At 46.5% G+C, this 17,587-nt stretch overlaps 1 protein-coding gene across 2 annotated transcripts in view; it reads right to left on the bottom strand.

Moving 5' to 3' along the window:
• The window catches only part of TNPO3 (transportin 3), a 36,978-nt gene extending 25,391 nt beyond the window's left edge, over positions 1-11,587 (bottom strand). For both annotated transcript variants that reach the window (XM_060279260.1, XM_060279261.1), the window contains exons 1-2: positions 10,994-11,587; positions 473-673 (exon numbers count right to left, since the gene is read on the bottom strand). In XM_060279260.1, the coding sequence (XP_060135243.1) occupies positions 473-673; positions 10,994-11,188 (396 nt within the window). In that variant the 5' untranslated portion in view covers positions 11,189-11,587. The remainder of the gene's footprint in view (positions 1-472; positions 674-10,993) is intronic.
• Between the last annotated feature and the right edge of the window lie 6,000 nt (positions 11,588-17,587).

Below are 17,587 nucleotides of genomic sequence, written 5' to 3'. Positions count from 1 at the left end.
CATTTTTGGTGCCCATAGATGGGCGGAGCGACACCGGATGTTGCGTCGACGCACTTCCTGACATGCGTAGATGCGACTTTTGAAGCCGGCGACGGCCATTTTTGGTGCCCATAGAAGGGCAAAGCAACACCGGCAACTTCCGGTGTCACACGGCTGCCGGTCCCGGATTCTGCAGTCCGGGACTTGGAAGGTAAGGTCCCAACTAGCCCAGAATCCTGTTCTCACACTAGCTAACTAGATGCAAGCAGGACCCGAGCACAAGAGCTCTCTTCCCTCCTGTGGTTTCAGCAACTGGTATTGTGCAATTCAGCAACTGGTTTCAATGTGTGGAGGCAGCACACAAACCCAACCCAGCCGGTAACCACCGATAAAACATACCCCTCCATGAAGCCCCTTTTAGAAGCCATCCAAGCTGGTGGCTTCCTTCCGAAATGGCCACTTGCTCCCCACAAACGTGGGGTTCACTGCTCACCTGGGTGACGATGACAGGCGACATGTCTTTCAAGTTCTGGATGTGGGTGAGCAGCGAGTCCCGCAGCGAGACATGAGAGTCTGTCGGGAGCTCGTAGAACGAGGTCTGGATCTTCATCTTCATGGTTTGAGCGGCAAAGTAGCACGATTCCACATCCTGCCGGATCTGCAGCAACTGATCCGAGATCTCCCAGGCGTGGACCTTGGGGCGGGACAAAGGGGGAATGGTGCCATCAGGGCAGAAAAGCTAGGTGGTGGGTGTGCGTGTGTGTTTATCAGCAGCTTCAAACTCCAAAGAACCTATTTCATAGACCAGTTGCAAAGGACGGTCAGCAAAGGAGTTCCCTGGTCTCTTGAAAGACCCTAAAAACTTGTATTCTTTTAGTTATTATTATTCAGCTATTAGATTTTTAGTTATTATCCCAGTAGGTGTCCCAGATTTGGAAGTGAATGGCATGGGGGAGACAAGGAAGTACTGGAGATGTAAATGACTGCCGTGTTTCTCCTAAAATAAGCCATACCCCAAAAATAAGCCATAGTGATAGGCAGTTCCATACTTAATAAAAAAAATAAGACATCCCCTGAAAATTAGCCGCCGTGGTTTTTTTTTTGAGGAAAAATAAATATAAGACAGTGTCTTATTTTTGGAGAAACGCGGTATCTGACTTTGAAAAACTGGATTGATGCCATCCAGTTTGCTGAATTAATTAAAGTTTTAACGGGATTTTGAATAAACGTGCAATTAACTGTTACTGTTTTCACTGTGTTATTAACGGCCTTAGTGGGTTGCGTAAACCACTATTCTGACTTATGCTTTTTATAGGTCGGGGTGGGCTGCAGATGAGTTTATGGAACCAACCAAGGGAGCAGGGGCCCCAAAATGTTTGGGAATCCCTGACCTACAGCAAGCTGTCAGATAGGGCGCAAGTCTATCCAGTAGCAAGTCTGTTTGAGGCCACTAAAGGGGCAGCATCAACTCTCCTGGGTCCGAACCTGAACAACAGGCTACAAAGGCCTCATGCACAAGCGCCTACTCTGTGTCGTCGCCGTCGTCCCATCCCCCCCCCCCGCTCCTTGGGTAGACGGATTTGTCTCCCACCCTTGGCTCTCCTTGGCATGCCTGGGCTGGCGACTTGGCTGCCCCAGACCTTGATCTCTCCTCCTCACCCTGGACTGCAGGGCTTTGGGGTTCCAGATCTGTGTGCGACCAACTCTCTGACCACCATAGCCATCCAGCTCTGGCCCCTATTCTGCCAGGGACCTGTGCAGCTCTCATACACCATGCTGCAACCAAACTCTGCTTTCCTTCTCCTCCTAGGAATTCCCTAAAACTCTTGTAAGACTGTTGGTCATTTGTGGCCCTGTGGGGACAGCTCTCTCCTCCCTCCCTGGGATGGAGTGCAGAACGAGTTGCTTTTCTCCCTTTAAAGCAAAGAGAAAACAACCGTGACACAGCCTTCAACACCCACTCTCTTTTCCGGGGCAAGGTTGTTGCACTCAGACTGCTATCCTTCCAGTCCCAGGCAGGATGTTACACCACCGTCCTCAAGAAAAAGGGAAGGAGTAGATGTAGAAAAATGAATAGATCCAAGGGGCTGGCACGCACACACACCATGGCTGTACAACATATAAAACTATAATTGACAGATCTGTTCCCTTTTAATGGTACCATGTAGTTACAGCTATGGTTTTCCCAGTACAGTAGTGATGTATGGAAGTGAGAGCTGGACCACAAAGAAGGCTGATGGCCGAAGAATGGATGCTTTTGAATTATGGTGCTGGAGGAGACTCTTGAGAGTCCCATGGACTGCAAGAAGATCAAACCTATCCATTCTGAAGGAAATCAGCCCTGAGTGCTCACTGGAAGGACAGATCCTGAAGCTGAGGCTCCAATACTTTGGCCACTTCATGAGAAGAGAAGACTCCCTGGAAAAGACCCTGATGTTGGGAAAGACGGAGGGCACTAGGAGAAGGGGACGACAGAGGACGAGATGGTTGGACAGTGTTCTCAAAGCTACGAACATGAGTCTGACCAAATTGCGGGAGGCAGTGCAAGACAGGAGTGCCTGGCGTGCTATGGTCCATGGGGTCACCAAGAGTCGGACACGACTAAACGATTAGACGACAACAATAACAGCAGCAGCAGCAGCAAAAAAGTGTGAGGGAATGAAAGCAGTCACTTTAGCCTCCAGCAGGAATCATATAAAGTTGCAAGCATCACTGAGTGGCACAGGAACTCAGGGGAAGCGGATGTGGACTCCAGTTCTTATCAGCCCCAGCCAGCAAGGCAAATGGTCACAGAATCATAGAGCTGAAAGCAGGGTAGATTTGATTTAAATCAAATCGGTCTGAATCACGATTTAAATCACCAGTCAGTAAGACTTGGTTTAAATAATTGTTTTTACAGAAAGACTCATTCTTGCTGGTATAATCTTAACATTTGCAACCAGATGAAGGTTTCATTTTTGGAATAATAAATTTTCAGAGCAGTTTTTACAGTTATATCCAAACTTACTGATCTGGTTATACTGCTAGAAATACACAGACCGATAATTATGAAATTATTGTCAGGTTTAATAAGTTAACTGTTTATATTTGGACAAAACAAAATAAAAAAATCCTTCCAGTAGCACCTTAGAGACCAACTAAGTTTGTCATAGGTATGAGCTTTCGTGTTGCATGCACACTTCTTCAGATACAAAAGCTCATACCTATGACAAACATAGTTGGTCTCTTAAGGTGCTACTGGAAGGATTTTTTAATTTTGACTGCGTCAGACCAACACGGCTACCTACCTATATTTGGACAGTTTTTCTGCTCTACTTTATTGGAAGGTGAAAAATAACTACTTCCTTAATAACTATTTATTTAACTAAAACAATAACATTATAGCATATGTATCCAGGTTTGTCAACTGATGTGGTTAAACAATTTTTTAAAAAAACCTCAAACTGAGTTTTAGCACACATGAAAAACTTAAAACAAATCCTTATTTCCTGATGAATAGCCTTTGGACTATAATGTAACTTAAATAGAAAACTACCTTTAGAAAGATTTTTTTCTCCAAAAGCATAATATTTTAAAATTTTGATTTAATTTTTTTAAAAATCCAATTTAAATTTTAAAAATTTGATTATTGTTGTTTAAATCAATGATTTTTATCCACCCTGTTGAAAGGGACCCAAGGGTCATCTAGTCAAACCCCTGCAATGCAGGAATATGCAGGTGGCCCACACGAGGAATGAATCTGAAACCTTGGCATTATCAGCACCACTCTCGAATGAATCTGAAACCTTGGCATTATCAGCACCACTCTCGAAGCAACTGATGAGCTTTGCAGTCTATCAGCGTCCAGAGGGCACAACTTTGGGTTACCCACCGACAATCTTTTGAAAATGGGCTGTGAAAACGGCTCCTGGGAGGATCTGAAATGGCCAAACAGACAACAGGAGAGAAAGAACTGGGCTTTTTTTTAAAAAAATGTATTGCTGCTGCCTTGGGAAAGTTTTGTAGAAATCACCACGGCACATTTATTTGTTTGTGGCAAACAAGTTTGCAAGTTTGCAGAAGCTATTTGGAGGATTGGGCTGAAATATTGATGAGTTTTCAGACAAGGAGACCTTGCACTAGAAACCCAATTCCCAAAGTGTTTGTTAACTGTTTGGGGGGGGGGAGGTAATTGCATGTATGTACCACAATTCTATTTAGATTCCTGAAAGCAACCTTCCGCACTCTTCTGTGTTTTGCTGAAAGACTGAGATTTGGGGTATCCCCATCAGTTGCGGGGATTGCTGCCCACCTGCTTCCTGGGGAGGCCACAAGACTGCTCAAAGCTGCCCCCAGGTCACAGTCTTGGTTGGGGCAAGCAACGTAACTCGCTTCTCTTTCATGGGTTTGGAGATTTATAAACCGCCTTTCAGAGCACGCTGTCATCTTCTCAAAGCAGTTGACAACTTGACGCCCAGTTTCAAGCACATCGGGGCGATTTCAATTTGAACGTTTCGAAACAGTAACGTGAATTGAAATGAATTAATCAAGGGCAAACCTGATTTGGACTACAACCAAACTTCAGAAAGACTACCAGCGTTAACGCTGTCATGTCTTATGGCAAGGAAAGTGTTCTAAGAGGATGAATTGGACTTAGGGAAGTTCGCTGCCTCCCAACTTTTGAGCCAAACAGGCAGTTGAGGAGAGGAAGGAAGAGAAGGGCCATTATGAAAGCCCAAAATCACCACCCACAGGAAAGATTTTTCAAAAAGTTTCATAAGAATGCCAGCAGAGGTGGGAGGGGAGAGGGACAAAAGAATATTACTGTACGTTTGATTGAGGATATAAATGATAAATATATGTGGGGATGGGGATGATGTGGGGATGGCTTTGGTATACAGTATCTGCATTGTGATGTAATATGGAATAAAATTTTAAAAATGAAAAAAAAACAACGGTCACAACTCAAAAGATCCCGAGTATGTGAGCAGCGTTAGAAATTGGCCAGGCACATTTTGACACTGGTGTGGGTCCAATTGCGACTATGTGGAGATTTCTGGGTGCCAGGTTGACAAGTGACATCTCCATCTGGCTGGTCTCTCCAGCTTTCTTAACACAGGTAAGCAGAAGTGCTTATTCGTTGCATTTATCTCCCACCTTTTTCTCCAAGGTGTACATGGTTCACCCCCCCCCTCAGTCAATCTCAACAACGACCCTGCGAGGTAGGTTAGGCGGCTGTGTCTGGCCCGAGGCCACCCACTGAGCTTCATGACTGAGCAGGGATTTGAACCCAGATTTCCCAGGCCCTAGTCCGACACTCTAGCCACTACACCACACTGGCTTCCTAGAGTACTTCTGCTATGGGGCAGCTATATAAATTAGTAGGTGAATAAACACGGGGAAAGCAAAATGTCCCTTAGGGGGAAATATGAAATATTTTCCTTGAACCTTGAATTTCTTTTGTTCTGGATTATTGTTGTTGTTTTTGTTGTTGTTTTTGAAGTTTTAAAGTGTAAACTGCTTTGAGATTTTTTTCCCTTTAAAATATAAAGCGGTATAGAAATGTAATAATAATAATAAAATAATTTAATTGCAAAATAAAATGGCAGCTAGGCATTCCGTGGTGGCAACTGCAACCTAGATGTAATGTGCCATTTGGCGACTGCGTTATATATCTGAGTTTCTAACACTCTTGTAAGATTGTTGAGCCCCCAGATGCTGTCTTGTGAAGGAGGGAAAGAGAACCAGACTCAAGTGCATTTGAAGAGGCCCTTGGCGGGGAATGCGCCACAGCAGCTACCAGCAAATGCATTAATCTGGAGGCTGCAAGCGGGCTTGGCTTTGTCCCGAAAGCCACCCAGCAGGCAAATGCGTAAAAGAGCCCAAGGCGACGCTTGAAAGTGAATACAGCAGAGGAGAACCAAGGGAAGAGAGTTCTCCACAGGCAAGTCGAAAGAGTGTCTCGTTTCCTTCAAGTAGGTCGTCGCCTCTGCCAACCCTCCTGCTCACACCAGCAATCAAAGAGAGGACCTGTCCTCTAACCAAGTGCAATGGGCCTAGATCAGGCATCCCCAAACTACGGCCCTCCAGATGTTATGGACTACAATTCCCATCATCCCTGACCACTGGTTCTGTTAGCTAGGGATCATGGGAGTTGTAGGCCAAAACATCTGGAGGGCCGCAGTTTGGGGATGCCTGGCCTAGATGGCACCACAAAAAAGGGAAATCAGGTATTTCCTATGGAAGAAGTAGTTCGGGAGACAGCACGCCTAGAAAGATTTGGGCTTGGAGGCCAGGAATTGGACGTCAACAAGGAAGACTCTCATGGAGATGACAAGGCCCTCTCCCGGCCACAGTGCCAATGTGGAGGGCCAACCACACCTCAGCTGCCTACTAGGACGGACCCTTTAACGCAGCACTCTTCTGATTCAGCCAAATGGGAAACATCACGGGCAAACCCACACAAATGACTCTGCTGCATCCACATGATCATAATGCCCAGGGTTGATTGTAAAAGTAGCAACCCCAAACATTTGGAGAGCACCAAGCTAAGGAAGACTGATTTAGATCACTATTAAGTTCCACAGGACAGGGTTTCATGCGATCAAAGAGCGGCTATAAATTTCTTTGCACAGCCGAACTGGGACGGAATCGAACAAAGAGCAAAATACCGGCATGCAGAACACACACAAAAAAGGCTTGACGTGCCAGAGTCAGCATTTTTGCTTAATCATCTCGTGCACAACAATTGCTCATCTTCGGTCATGTCTGTCCCTCTAGGTGAGAGGAAGAGAGGTGATGCCAGGCTCTCCCCCAATCCTACGAGGACAGCTCTTACATTGGATGGCAGCAACCAATAATCAGGGGGGGAATACAAAATAAATAAATAAGGAACCCCAAAGATTCCTGCTTTCCGGGGGGGTTGGACTAGATGACCCTCGTTGTTCCTTCCAACACTGCAATTCTATGAGTCCCACGTTCCTCCAGGTGTCTGGGTCTTCAGCCACATAGGTCTCCAAAGGCCAGGTGCCAATGAGGTCATTGCCAATTTATGCAAGCGAGATTATGTTCTCTCGCAGAGTTACGAGGGTTAAAGCGTGGGGTAGGTGGGTGGCTCTTGTATACTGCCCAAACCTACAGGGGGAAGGGATAGGATAAAAATGTATGGGAGGCAAGCTTGAAAGAAAAATTGGGTTTGTCCAAGCCCACCTGGCAAGTTTCTGGCAAAGGTAAGATTTGAACCAAAGACATTGGCTCACAGGCTATTTCATGCAGCTCCGCTGGTTAGAGCATGGTGCTAACTACGCCCCGGTCGCTGGACTGATCCCCACAGGGCCAAATTATCCTTCCAACTCTATGATTCTAAGCCACTAGGCTTATTCTCAACTCGGGAGGCATCTTTAACTTACAATCTCTAGAGAACATAGGCTGTTTGTTTCTAGTTAACTGGAGCTACCTTAAAATGTAAACCTACTACTGTATACATTTACTGGAAAATAAGCTCCACTGGATTTAATGGGAGGATTTACCAGGTAAGCACATGCACTCATATTAACACCTGTATAAAAATGACACATATGACACATATGCATTCTGGGCACGCCTGAAGCTACTTTTTTCTATTTCTCCTTTAGATACCTTAAAATGGACTCAAGCACATGCCTGTTTTTAGTAGGCAAGGATTAACTCCTCCCATCCCCTATCCTTTACTCACTTCCTTACCTACAAAAGCATGTCACAATAAATCTGTCAGTCATTAAGATACCAAAAAGCACAATTATTGCTGTATGTCGCAGCTGGACACTTTCCCTACTTGTGGGATATTTGAACAAGCCTAAATCCTCCAAAACACGTCATTCTGAAAGATAAAGAGTAGATCTGGTGTTTAAGAAGCGTACCAAGAGCCCAGTGGCACACCAGTTGTCCTCCTTGAATGACTGCGGGAGAGAAATGCAAAGGAAGAATTTTCTCAGAAGACCGGCCCGGCACGCAATATGCAGTAAAGATGGGCAGTCCTTTGTATTGGGCCCTAAAGCTACAAATCCAGAGGCAAGAGAAGCGCAAGGGGGCTGCGCCCAGAGGATTTTAAAATTACAATTCAACATGTTCTAAACACTGGCTGTTTTATTATGTAATTCTACTGTCGTTGAAGCACTTTCGGTGCTTTTACAACTGACTAGTTATTCAAGTTTATTATTTCATTTATTGATTAATTATTATTTATGAATACAGTACTGCTTATGAATTTTTACTGTGAATTGCCCTGGAATATATATTAAGAGTGTTGTTTATACGTATGTGGTGTAGTGGTTAAGAGTGTTAGGCCAGGTGAGACCAGGGTTCAAATCTCCACTCAGCCATGAATCTCACTGGGTGACCTTGGGGCCAGTCACCAACTCTAAGCCTAACATACCTCACAGGGTTGTTGTGAGGATAAAATGGGGGAAAGGAGAACTATGTACCTTGAGTTCCTTGTATGTATGTATGTATTAATAAGTAAGCAAAATAAAATAACTATCCTATAAATAAATAGCATTTTCCAGAAGTGAGCTGGGGGGGGGGGAGAACTATAGCCCACAGGGTCAGAGAAGTTCCCAAAGTAGTCCTGCAGTAAAACTAGTTGCATACCAGAGCTTTAGCACATTCAGAATGACTGTAATCCCCAAAAGGGAGTCCACTTGTTTTGTGGAATTTCTGGTGCTCTAAAATAGTGAAAATGGGTCCATGGCAGAGGCTAGAAGACGGGTCTAACTGGGTCACACTGGCTTTGCAACTATCTTTAGACATGGGTGCGACTCCCAAGAATGCACCCAAACCTTATCAACATTTGCAGGGAGAAGTTACCCATTGCAGTGGCTTCCTCCCAGCTCCCTAGGCCGGGCAGAGAAGAGATCAGGACGAGATCAGTTGTATTCAAGCTATTAAGAAGCCAGTAACAATTCAGGCTCCTTTGGCTCCAAGCTTCTGCCTTGCATGGAATCCCTCAAATTCTCAGGCGAAACCTGTAGCTCTGGTCTCTGAAAGCAACTTACAGCTTCCCAGGGAGAAACTGCAAGACCAGAAGAGGGAGGCAAAGTACAGCTTTCCTTATCTCACGCATGTTCAAAGTGAGTTTCGCAACTGGGCAAAAAGGCAGGCTCAAGGCCTGTGCTAAAGTAAAAGGGGCTGCTAGACTTTCTTCCTATACTCCATGAATGAAGCCTGGGATTCTGAGCATTCAGAGGCAAGCTTAGAGTTTCAAAGGCAGAGAACTTGCATAAGCTACAACACAAACCAGCCCATTTCAGAATAATCCAGGCATGCAAGCTTGCTGCTGCGAAGAATAAAAGGAAGTTACGTCTCCCCCTGGTGTCACAACCCAGAGCAGCGGGACAGAAACACACCATGGCAAAAATTGCAAATAAGGGAAACCATCAGGACTGAGGCCAAGAGGGACAACTTTTCCACAGCCTCAGGGATTTAAGAAGCGTACTACAACAAGGGAAATGACCGACACTCCCAAATTGATAAAATTTGCTTTTTTAATCCAAACAGCTTGTCAAATTGCGCAGGTTGCAGCAAAGTATCTCTGTTTTTTAAAGCCAGGGTGCATTTTGAGTGAAGCGTTAAGCACCATGATTCAGTTTTTTATGTTTATGGCACAGCACGAATTGACAACACACACATTTGCTTAGCTCTGCATGAATCCATGCCAAATGCTGAAGAATCTGTGGATGGTGCCAAGAGATCTGTCACAACAGTTACGTCTACAGTATCTACATCTTCAACTCCTCAGAACGAGTACTGGGCTGGGATCAAGCTAAGGTGCTTCCAACACTCATTTTAAACTTTAATCCCCACCTCTTCCGCAGAGGAGGGCCATGTCTTGCACCGCAAAGTGCACAGCCAGTTAAATCTGATGCCTGGAACTTCTCTCGCGCATCAAGGAAACAGCTCTCCAGGAGGACTACGGTTACTCATCTACAGAATGAGCCTCCGGGCCTAATTCTCCAGCACCCATGCTGCGAGTAGAATGAAAAAGGGTGCTGGGTGTGGGTGGTTGTGAAGGTGGGAGCCACTCCCCTTACGTAGGCAGTTGGGAGCACAAGAGAAAGGGCTTGGATCCTACCCGTTTGAGAAGCCACTGCTCAGGAACCCACCTTTGCCCGAGAAACTGCAAGGCCTCGGAAGAAGCCACCTTAAAACTCATCACACGGGAACTCACCGGCATTCTGCAAAAGCCCCGAGTCTACTCATATTCCAAAGCCGCTTCCCAAACCCAAGGTCCCTTGAGGCCTGCACGCACGCACCCCATCACCCCTTCCGAGCAGCACCCTCCCAGAATCCCCCGTAGCTATTTTGCTCACCCAAATTCTGCCCAATCCTCTGGCACCCCTCCTTGCCTCTGGCTGCCCAGGCACTTACTTCCCACGCCCGTCTCCTGCCCAGACCCAACAGCCCCCAGCTTATCCCTCCCTCCCAGGGTCTCTCCTCCTGGTCCCCCTCGGCCCAATCCCACAGGGTCCTTCTGAACACGAGCCTGACCCCTTTGGCATCAAAGACCGTTCCCACCCCCCACCCCATCCCGTGTGCATCCGCCCCAAGTGACTTGGGTGGATCCAGTCAGACGGGCAGAGCACTATTATTATTATTATTATTATTATTATTATTATTATTATTATTATTATTATTATTATTATTTACTACGATTCCAGTTTCTTAGCTCCTTTCCCCGCCTGTATTATTATTATTATTATTATTATTATTATTATTTACTACTACGACACCAGTTTCTTAGCTCCTTTCCCCGCCTGTCTCCATGGCCCGCCTCGACCCTCTCGTGACCCTCCCCGATCCCCACCACCACCACCACGCCTGGCCCTCTGCCCCCCACGTGCGCCCTCGCCCGGGGAATCCTCCTTCCCTCCAGGGCTCCCCATGCGCCTTGGTGAGCCTGGGCCGCTCTTGCCTCTTCCCTCCCCAACCCCCCCGGGCGTTTCGCCGCCCTCCCCCCTCCCCTCCCCCCAACCCCCCCCCAACTCCGCCAGCCGCTCACCGATCTCTGCAGCTCCCCGAGCCAGAGGCTGGCGCGCTCCTTGCCGCTGGGGTCCGGGTCGTGGTACAGGGCCTGCACGGCCTGGTACACCACTTGCAGGTTCGGCTTCCCGCCGCCGCCGCCCGAGCCTCCGCCGCCCCCGCCGCCCGAGCCGGGTCCTGGGCAGCCGCCGCCTCCTCCGCCACCAGGATCCATCCCTCGTCTTCCTCCTCCTCCTCCTCCTCAGGCCTCCGAGGCCATCCCCGGGAGCCCGTTACCGGGAAGGAAGAAGAAGAAGAAGCGGAGGCCGCTGGTGTCGCCCCGAGGACGCTCCCCCCCCCTCCGCGGAAACCGCGCCCCGCGCGTGAGGGGAGAAAGTTCCAGCGCCGTCAGCGGAGGCCCCGGCAGGCGGACCAGGCGGAAAGGCCGACGTCGCCGACTCTTCTTTCCCGCGCGGCGAGCGAGGGGGTGGGGGGGAATAAAAAGAGCCCCGCGGAAGGGGGGTGGAGAGAAAAAAAAACCCCGAGCGGCCCAGCGAGGGAGAGAAGGCCCCGTCCTGCCCCGTCCTTTGCTGGCTCGCGGCGCTCCCGCCCGGAACCGACGGCAACCGACGACGCACTTCCGGGCGGGCGGGCGGGGGGAGCCGCCGCCAAAGGCGTCCGGGCGGCAGCACGCGCCCGCCCGGAAGTGGCCCGCCCTGTGCCGGGAGGCGGGCAAAAAAGGAAGCAGCCCTTCTCTGTGTGTCTCCTTACTAATAATGTGAGAGGGAACCACCCTTTAAAAATAAAAATATCATATTATTATTATTATTATTATTATTATTATTATTATTATTATTATTATTATTAGGCTGTTCCTGGAACGGCTGGCTTGGCAGGCAGAAGTTCAACAGCTACAGCGCACGTGGGTGTGGGGGGGGTGTAAGAAAAAACTCTCTTATCTGGCTTTCCGAGGGAAGCTGCGCCTGTTGGATTTCTGCCTGCTTCAAAGAGCAGCCTCGCCAGGAAAGGATCGATTGTTTTGATATGTTGATCCTGCCTCTGCAGCTGTTCCTGGAACAGGTGGCTTGGCAGGCAGAAGTTGAACAGCTACAGCGCATGGTGGGGGTAAAAAACAACAACTCCCTCTTATCTGGCTTGCTGCGCCTGTTGGATTTCTGCCTGCTTGAAAGGGCAGCCTTGCCAGGAAAGGATCGTTTTTATATGTTGATGCTGCCTCTGCAGAGGCCTCTCGGTGAATAATAGCCAGTTCTGGTCTCCCACCCCACGGAGGAAATGGTGTGATTTAGTAAACACCCACCCACCCTGGAAAGAAGATAAAAGTTCCTGGCAGATGAAGTTGATGGGCTATGCCGAAATGGCTAAAATGACCGGAAGAGTCAGAAATCAGGAAGACCAAAGTTTTAACAAGAAAAGGGGGGAAATTATAACTTACCTTAAAGACCATTGTAAAGAGTTGAAAGCGTTAGCAGGATCGGAATAGCACTTGTATTTAAGGTTGAATTCTGGACATAATGGAAGAGGTAAAGGGTTTGGATGATCATAAAAGATGCGGGAGGAAATGATAAATAACAGGACCCAAAAAGGGGAGGATGGAAGCCCAGGAGATTCCTTGGAATCTTGTTTTTATGATTTATGTTTGATGGATCTCTGTAATTTTTTAATTTGAAAAACCAAATAAATTGTAAAAAAAAAAAAAAATAGAACACACCCACAGACTGCTGAAGCAACAGCCTTTGAGTCCCACTACAACCACAGTTTACAGTTGATTTGCGACCCCCCTCCCTTGTTCCTGATGTAGATTCAAAGATCCATTTTCCTGGTCTCCCATTTTGTGGTTCACCTCAGGTGCCCAAATGCCTTGAGCAGACGTTGGCTGATCGCTGAGGTCTTCAGTGAATAACTTGAGAGCTATGCCCCTTTATGACACCTCAGATGTGGGCCTTCTTGGTGGTGGCACACATACCCTACCTGGAGCACCCTTTGGAATATGCCATTTGGGAGGTGAAACACCTCTTGAAAACACACCTTTTTATGTAGTGTTCCCCTGTATAATAAAGTTTTGCCGCCTTGTTCTGTTTTTATTGATATGTGAATCATTTGCCTTGTTGATTTATTAGGTTTTTTTGTATTTTTAAAAACTTTTTATGTAAACTGCTTAGAGATCAGGTAGGTAGTCATGTTGATCTGACGCAGTCAAAATAAAAATAATAAACTGTCCAGTAGCGCCTTATAGACCAACTAAGTTTTTTCTGGTGTAAGCTTTCGTGTGCATGCACACTTCTTAAGAGATGAGTGTATAGTAAGCAGCGTAAAGGTAAAGGGACCCCTGACCATTATTAGGTCCAGTCGTGGCCGACTCTGGGGTTGCGGCGCTCATCTTGTGTTATTGGCCAAGGGAGCCAGCATACAGCTTCCAGGTCATGTGGCCAGCATGACAAAGCCGCTTCTGGCAAACGAGAGCAGCACATGGAAACGCCGTTTACCTTCCCGCTGTAGCAGTACCTATTTATCTTTTATTATTTTTTTATAATGATTTTTATTGATTTTACAACAGAAAAAACCAACACAATATGAAAATAACAATAAACACAATAAGACAACATTAAAAAGACAAATGCAAAAATCCAAATGCAAAATCCTTTTCTTTTAACACTGTATAGGGGGGACTTCCTCGAGTTCCCTCCATCTGCGGTTCATTACTCCTTTATCTTTAGCAATTTCCAATTCATTATTTAAAACTCCTTATAATTTCAGATCTCTCATACATCAATTTACTTCACATAATTCCCAAACCCGCAGTTTCTATAAACTTCTAAATCTAATCTCAATATACAATTTTACCATATTTTTTTTTAAATAAATTTTGAAATCTTTCCAATCATCTTCTGTCGCTTCTTCTCCCCGGTTGCGAATTCTCCCAGTCATCTCAGCCAGTTCCATGTACTCCATCATTTTCATGGGTTTTACATTCTAAGGCTGGAAATATAAAGGTAAAGGGACCCCTGACCATTAGGTCCAGTCGTGACCGACTCTGGGGTTGCGGCGCTCATCTCACTTTATTGGCCAAGGGAGCCGGCGTCCAGCTTCTGGATCATGTGGCCAGCATGACAAAGCCGCTTCTGGCGAAACCAGAGCAGCACATTGAAACACCGTTTACCTTCCCGCTGTAGCGGTTCCTATTTATCTACTTGCATTTTGACGTGCTTTCGAACTGCTAGGTTGGCAGGAGCTGGGACCGAGCAACAGGAGCTCACCCCGTCACAGGGATTCGAACCGCCGACCTTCTGATCGGCAAGCCATAGGCTCTGTGGTTTAACCCACAGAGCATATTTTTATTATTATTAATTTTGTTGTTGTTGTTGTTGTTGTTGTTGTTGTCATACCATAAGAAGCTTGATGACAGGGTGTAAAAGGTGTTGGAGACAGGAACGCCAGGACCATAGCCTTGACCTTAAGAAACATATAAGCCCTACCACTTCTCTTTTTTTAAAAAAACTATTGTTTATTTAAAATCCAGTAAAATGGTACATACAAATTCCTTAAAAAGAAAACACAGCGCAAAGCCATACATAGTGTAACAATAGCAGTTCCAAGGCACAATGTGTTGATTAAAACCTGAGAAAATAAAATAGTTTATCTTATGTTATTTTTTTATTTTCTTCCCTTAGGTATAAAAAGAAGGGAGACCAGGTTTCATCAAAGGGATTTTCCTTTACCAACCCCGTTTGCAACTCTTCTAAGCCCAGTTAGCCCCCCACCACCTCTTTTCTTAAAACATTAGCCACTGAGCGTAAGTCTGTGTGTGTCACATAGGGGGTGTTCTAGGAAGAGGGTTTCAAGAGGGTTTGAAACTTCTTATTAAGCTGAATATAAATATTCGGAAGCAAAATGAGCTTCACGGAAGAGAGACACTTCTGCAAGGGCTTTTTACGCTGATTGGAATCCATGTGCCAGGTTTGAATAAGATGAGTTGTGTGGGGTGGCTTCAAGAGGTCTTTAGGGCAGGAGCTGGTGAGAGTGGTTCCCGTGAGGTCTTCCCCTGACGCCTGCAAGGCTTCTGAGCCACCCGACTCTCTCTCCCACTTCTTCGCTCAAGTATTTGCGCTTTACAATAAGGTTACCAGATTTTCATTTTTCAATGAATCCAGGGACACTTTTCAGCTTCAATGGATTTTGTATGAGGACTGATTTGTAAATCTGGGGACTGTCCCCAGGAAATGGGGATGTCTGGTAACTTTAAGATAAGATATATTTATTGTCATTGTCCCCTTGCGGGAACAAAGAAATTACTCGGTTGCTACATCCACTCAGATAAAGCATTCTGCATAATCCAAAATTACAAAACCTAATTAAAAACAGTAAATATAATACAAATAACAAGTAAAATAAGATGACTTCAAAGTCCAGGCTTTCCATTTAAGGCCAGAATTGATCTAGAGAATAAACTGTTCCTGAGACGGCTCGTTCTTGCCTGCATTGTTCTGTATCTCCGTCCCGATGGCAGGAGCTGAAACAAATGGTGACCAGGGTGCGTTGGATCTCTTGATATGTCTCGTGCTTTTCTATGGCACCTGGTGGTGTAGATTTGTTCTAAGGTGGTGAGTGAGCAGCCAATAATGCTCTCTGCTGTTTTAATAATTCTACACAGCCCTGCTCTGTCCTGGGAAGTACAGCTTCTGTACCACACACATAAACCCTACGTGAGCACGCTCTGTATGGCACAGTGATAGAAGGCAAGCAGCAGCTTTTGTGGAAGATGGTTTTTCCTTAAAATTCTAAAAAAGTACAGCCTCTGCTGCGCCTTCTTCACAAGCCCCCTTGTGTTAACACTCCAGGACAGATCCTCCTGTAACTCAATGCCTAGAAATCTAAATGTTGTTACCCTCTACAATCTAAACGTTGTTACACAAATTCCGTCAATCAAAAGTGGCTGGACCTCGTTCCTCTGTCTCCTAAAGTCCACCACAAGCTCCTTTGTTTTCTTTGTATTTATGAGCAAGTTATTAACTCTGCACCACTCTGTCAGCCGCTCCACCTCATCTCTATAGTCTGTTTCACCCTCCTTATCAGAGATGAGCCCGATCACGGTTGTGTCATCTGCAAATTTGACAACCCTATTTCTAGGGTGGGCAGCGACACAATCATAGGTATAAAGAGTATAAAGGAGCGGACTAAGCACACATCCTTTACTTTACAAGGCTGAGATACGTTCTGCAGGATCCAACCTTTTCACCCAGTTTTCTTACCAAACCGAAAGGTTTACTTGTGTACTTTTTCTGATCTGAGGGGGTGGAGAAGAGGAAAGAGAGGCCAGGGGCAGTAGCAGCCATGGCTCATTCAAAAAAAAAAATCCTGCTGGATTCTGGGGATACTTAAGCCTATCAAGGCTTCACCAACGAGGATATCAGAACAATGGATGAAGCTCTGATAGATGGTATACAACCTCACAGGAACGAGATATATGTTTGTGGGAACAGGGTGACAACCTGTGTTGGTGCTGACCTTTAAAGCCCTAACGGTCTTGGCCCAATAGACCTGAAGGAGCCTCTCCACCCCCATCGTCCAGCCTGGACACTGAGGTCTAGCTCTGAGGGCCTTCTGGCGGCTCCCTCACTGCGAGAAGTGAGGTTACAGGGAACCAGGCAGAAGGCCTTCTTGGTGGTGGCACCTGCCCTGTGGAACGCCCTCCCATCAGATGCCAAGGAAATAAACAACTACCTGACTTTTAGAAGACATCTGAAGGCAGCCCTGTTTAGGGAAGTTTTTAATGCTTGATGTTTTATCGTGTTTTTAATATTCTGTGTGGTGCAGTGGTGAAAGTGTTGGACTAGAACCAGGGAGAGCAGGGTTCGAATCCCCACTCAGCAATGAAGCTCACTGGGTGACCTTGGACCAGCCACCATCTCTTGTTGTTGTTTAGTTGTTTAGTTGTGTCCAACTCTTCGTGACCCCATGGACCAGAGCACGCCAGGCACTCCTGTCTTCCACTGCCTCCCACAGTTTGGTCAAACTCATGTTTGTAGCTTCAAGAACACTGTCCAACCATCTCGTCTTCTGTCGTCCCCTTCTCCTCAATCTTTCCCAGCATCAGGGTCTTTTCCAGGGAGTCTTCTCTTCTCATGAGTTGGCCAAAGTCTTGGAGCCTCAGCTTCAGGATCTGTCCTTCCAGTGAGCACTCAGGGCTGATTTTCTTCAGAATGGATAGGTTTGATCTTCTTGCAGTCCATGGGACTCTCAAGAGTCTCCTCCAGCACCATAATTCAAAAGCATCAATTTTTCGGCGATCAGCCTTCTTTATGGTCCAGCTCTCACGGTGGAGTCTTAGGTATTGCCAAAAGAGGCGGCACATGTTGGTGTTTAGTCGTTTAGTCGTGTCCGACTCTTCGTGACCCCATGGACCATAGCACGCCAGGCACTCCTGTCTTGCACTGCCTCCCGCAGTTTGGTCAAACTCATGTTCGTAGCTTCGAGAACACTGTCCAACCATCTTGTCCTCTGTCGTCCCCTTCTAGTGCCCTCAATCTTTCCCAACATCAGGGTCTTTTCCAAGGATTCTTCTCTTCTCATGAGGTGGCCAAAGTATTGGAGCCTCAGCTTCACGATCTGTCCTTCC

The sequence above is a fragment of the Zootoca vivipara genome, chromosome 10, assembly GCF_963506605.1.
Source record: "Zootoca vivipara chromosome 10, rZooViv1.1, whole genome shotgun sequence".
In the NCBI taxonomy this organism is placed as follows: Eukaryota; Metazoa; Chordata; class Lepidosauria; order Squamata; family Lacertidae; genus Zootoca; species Zootoca vivipara.
This window is presented reverse-complemented; position numbering and strand designations above follow the sequence as displayed.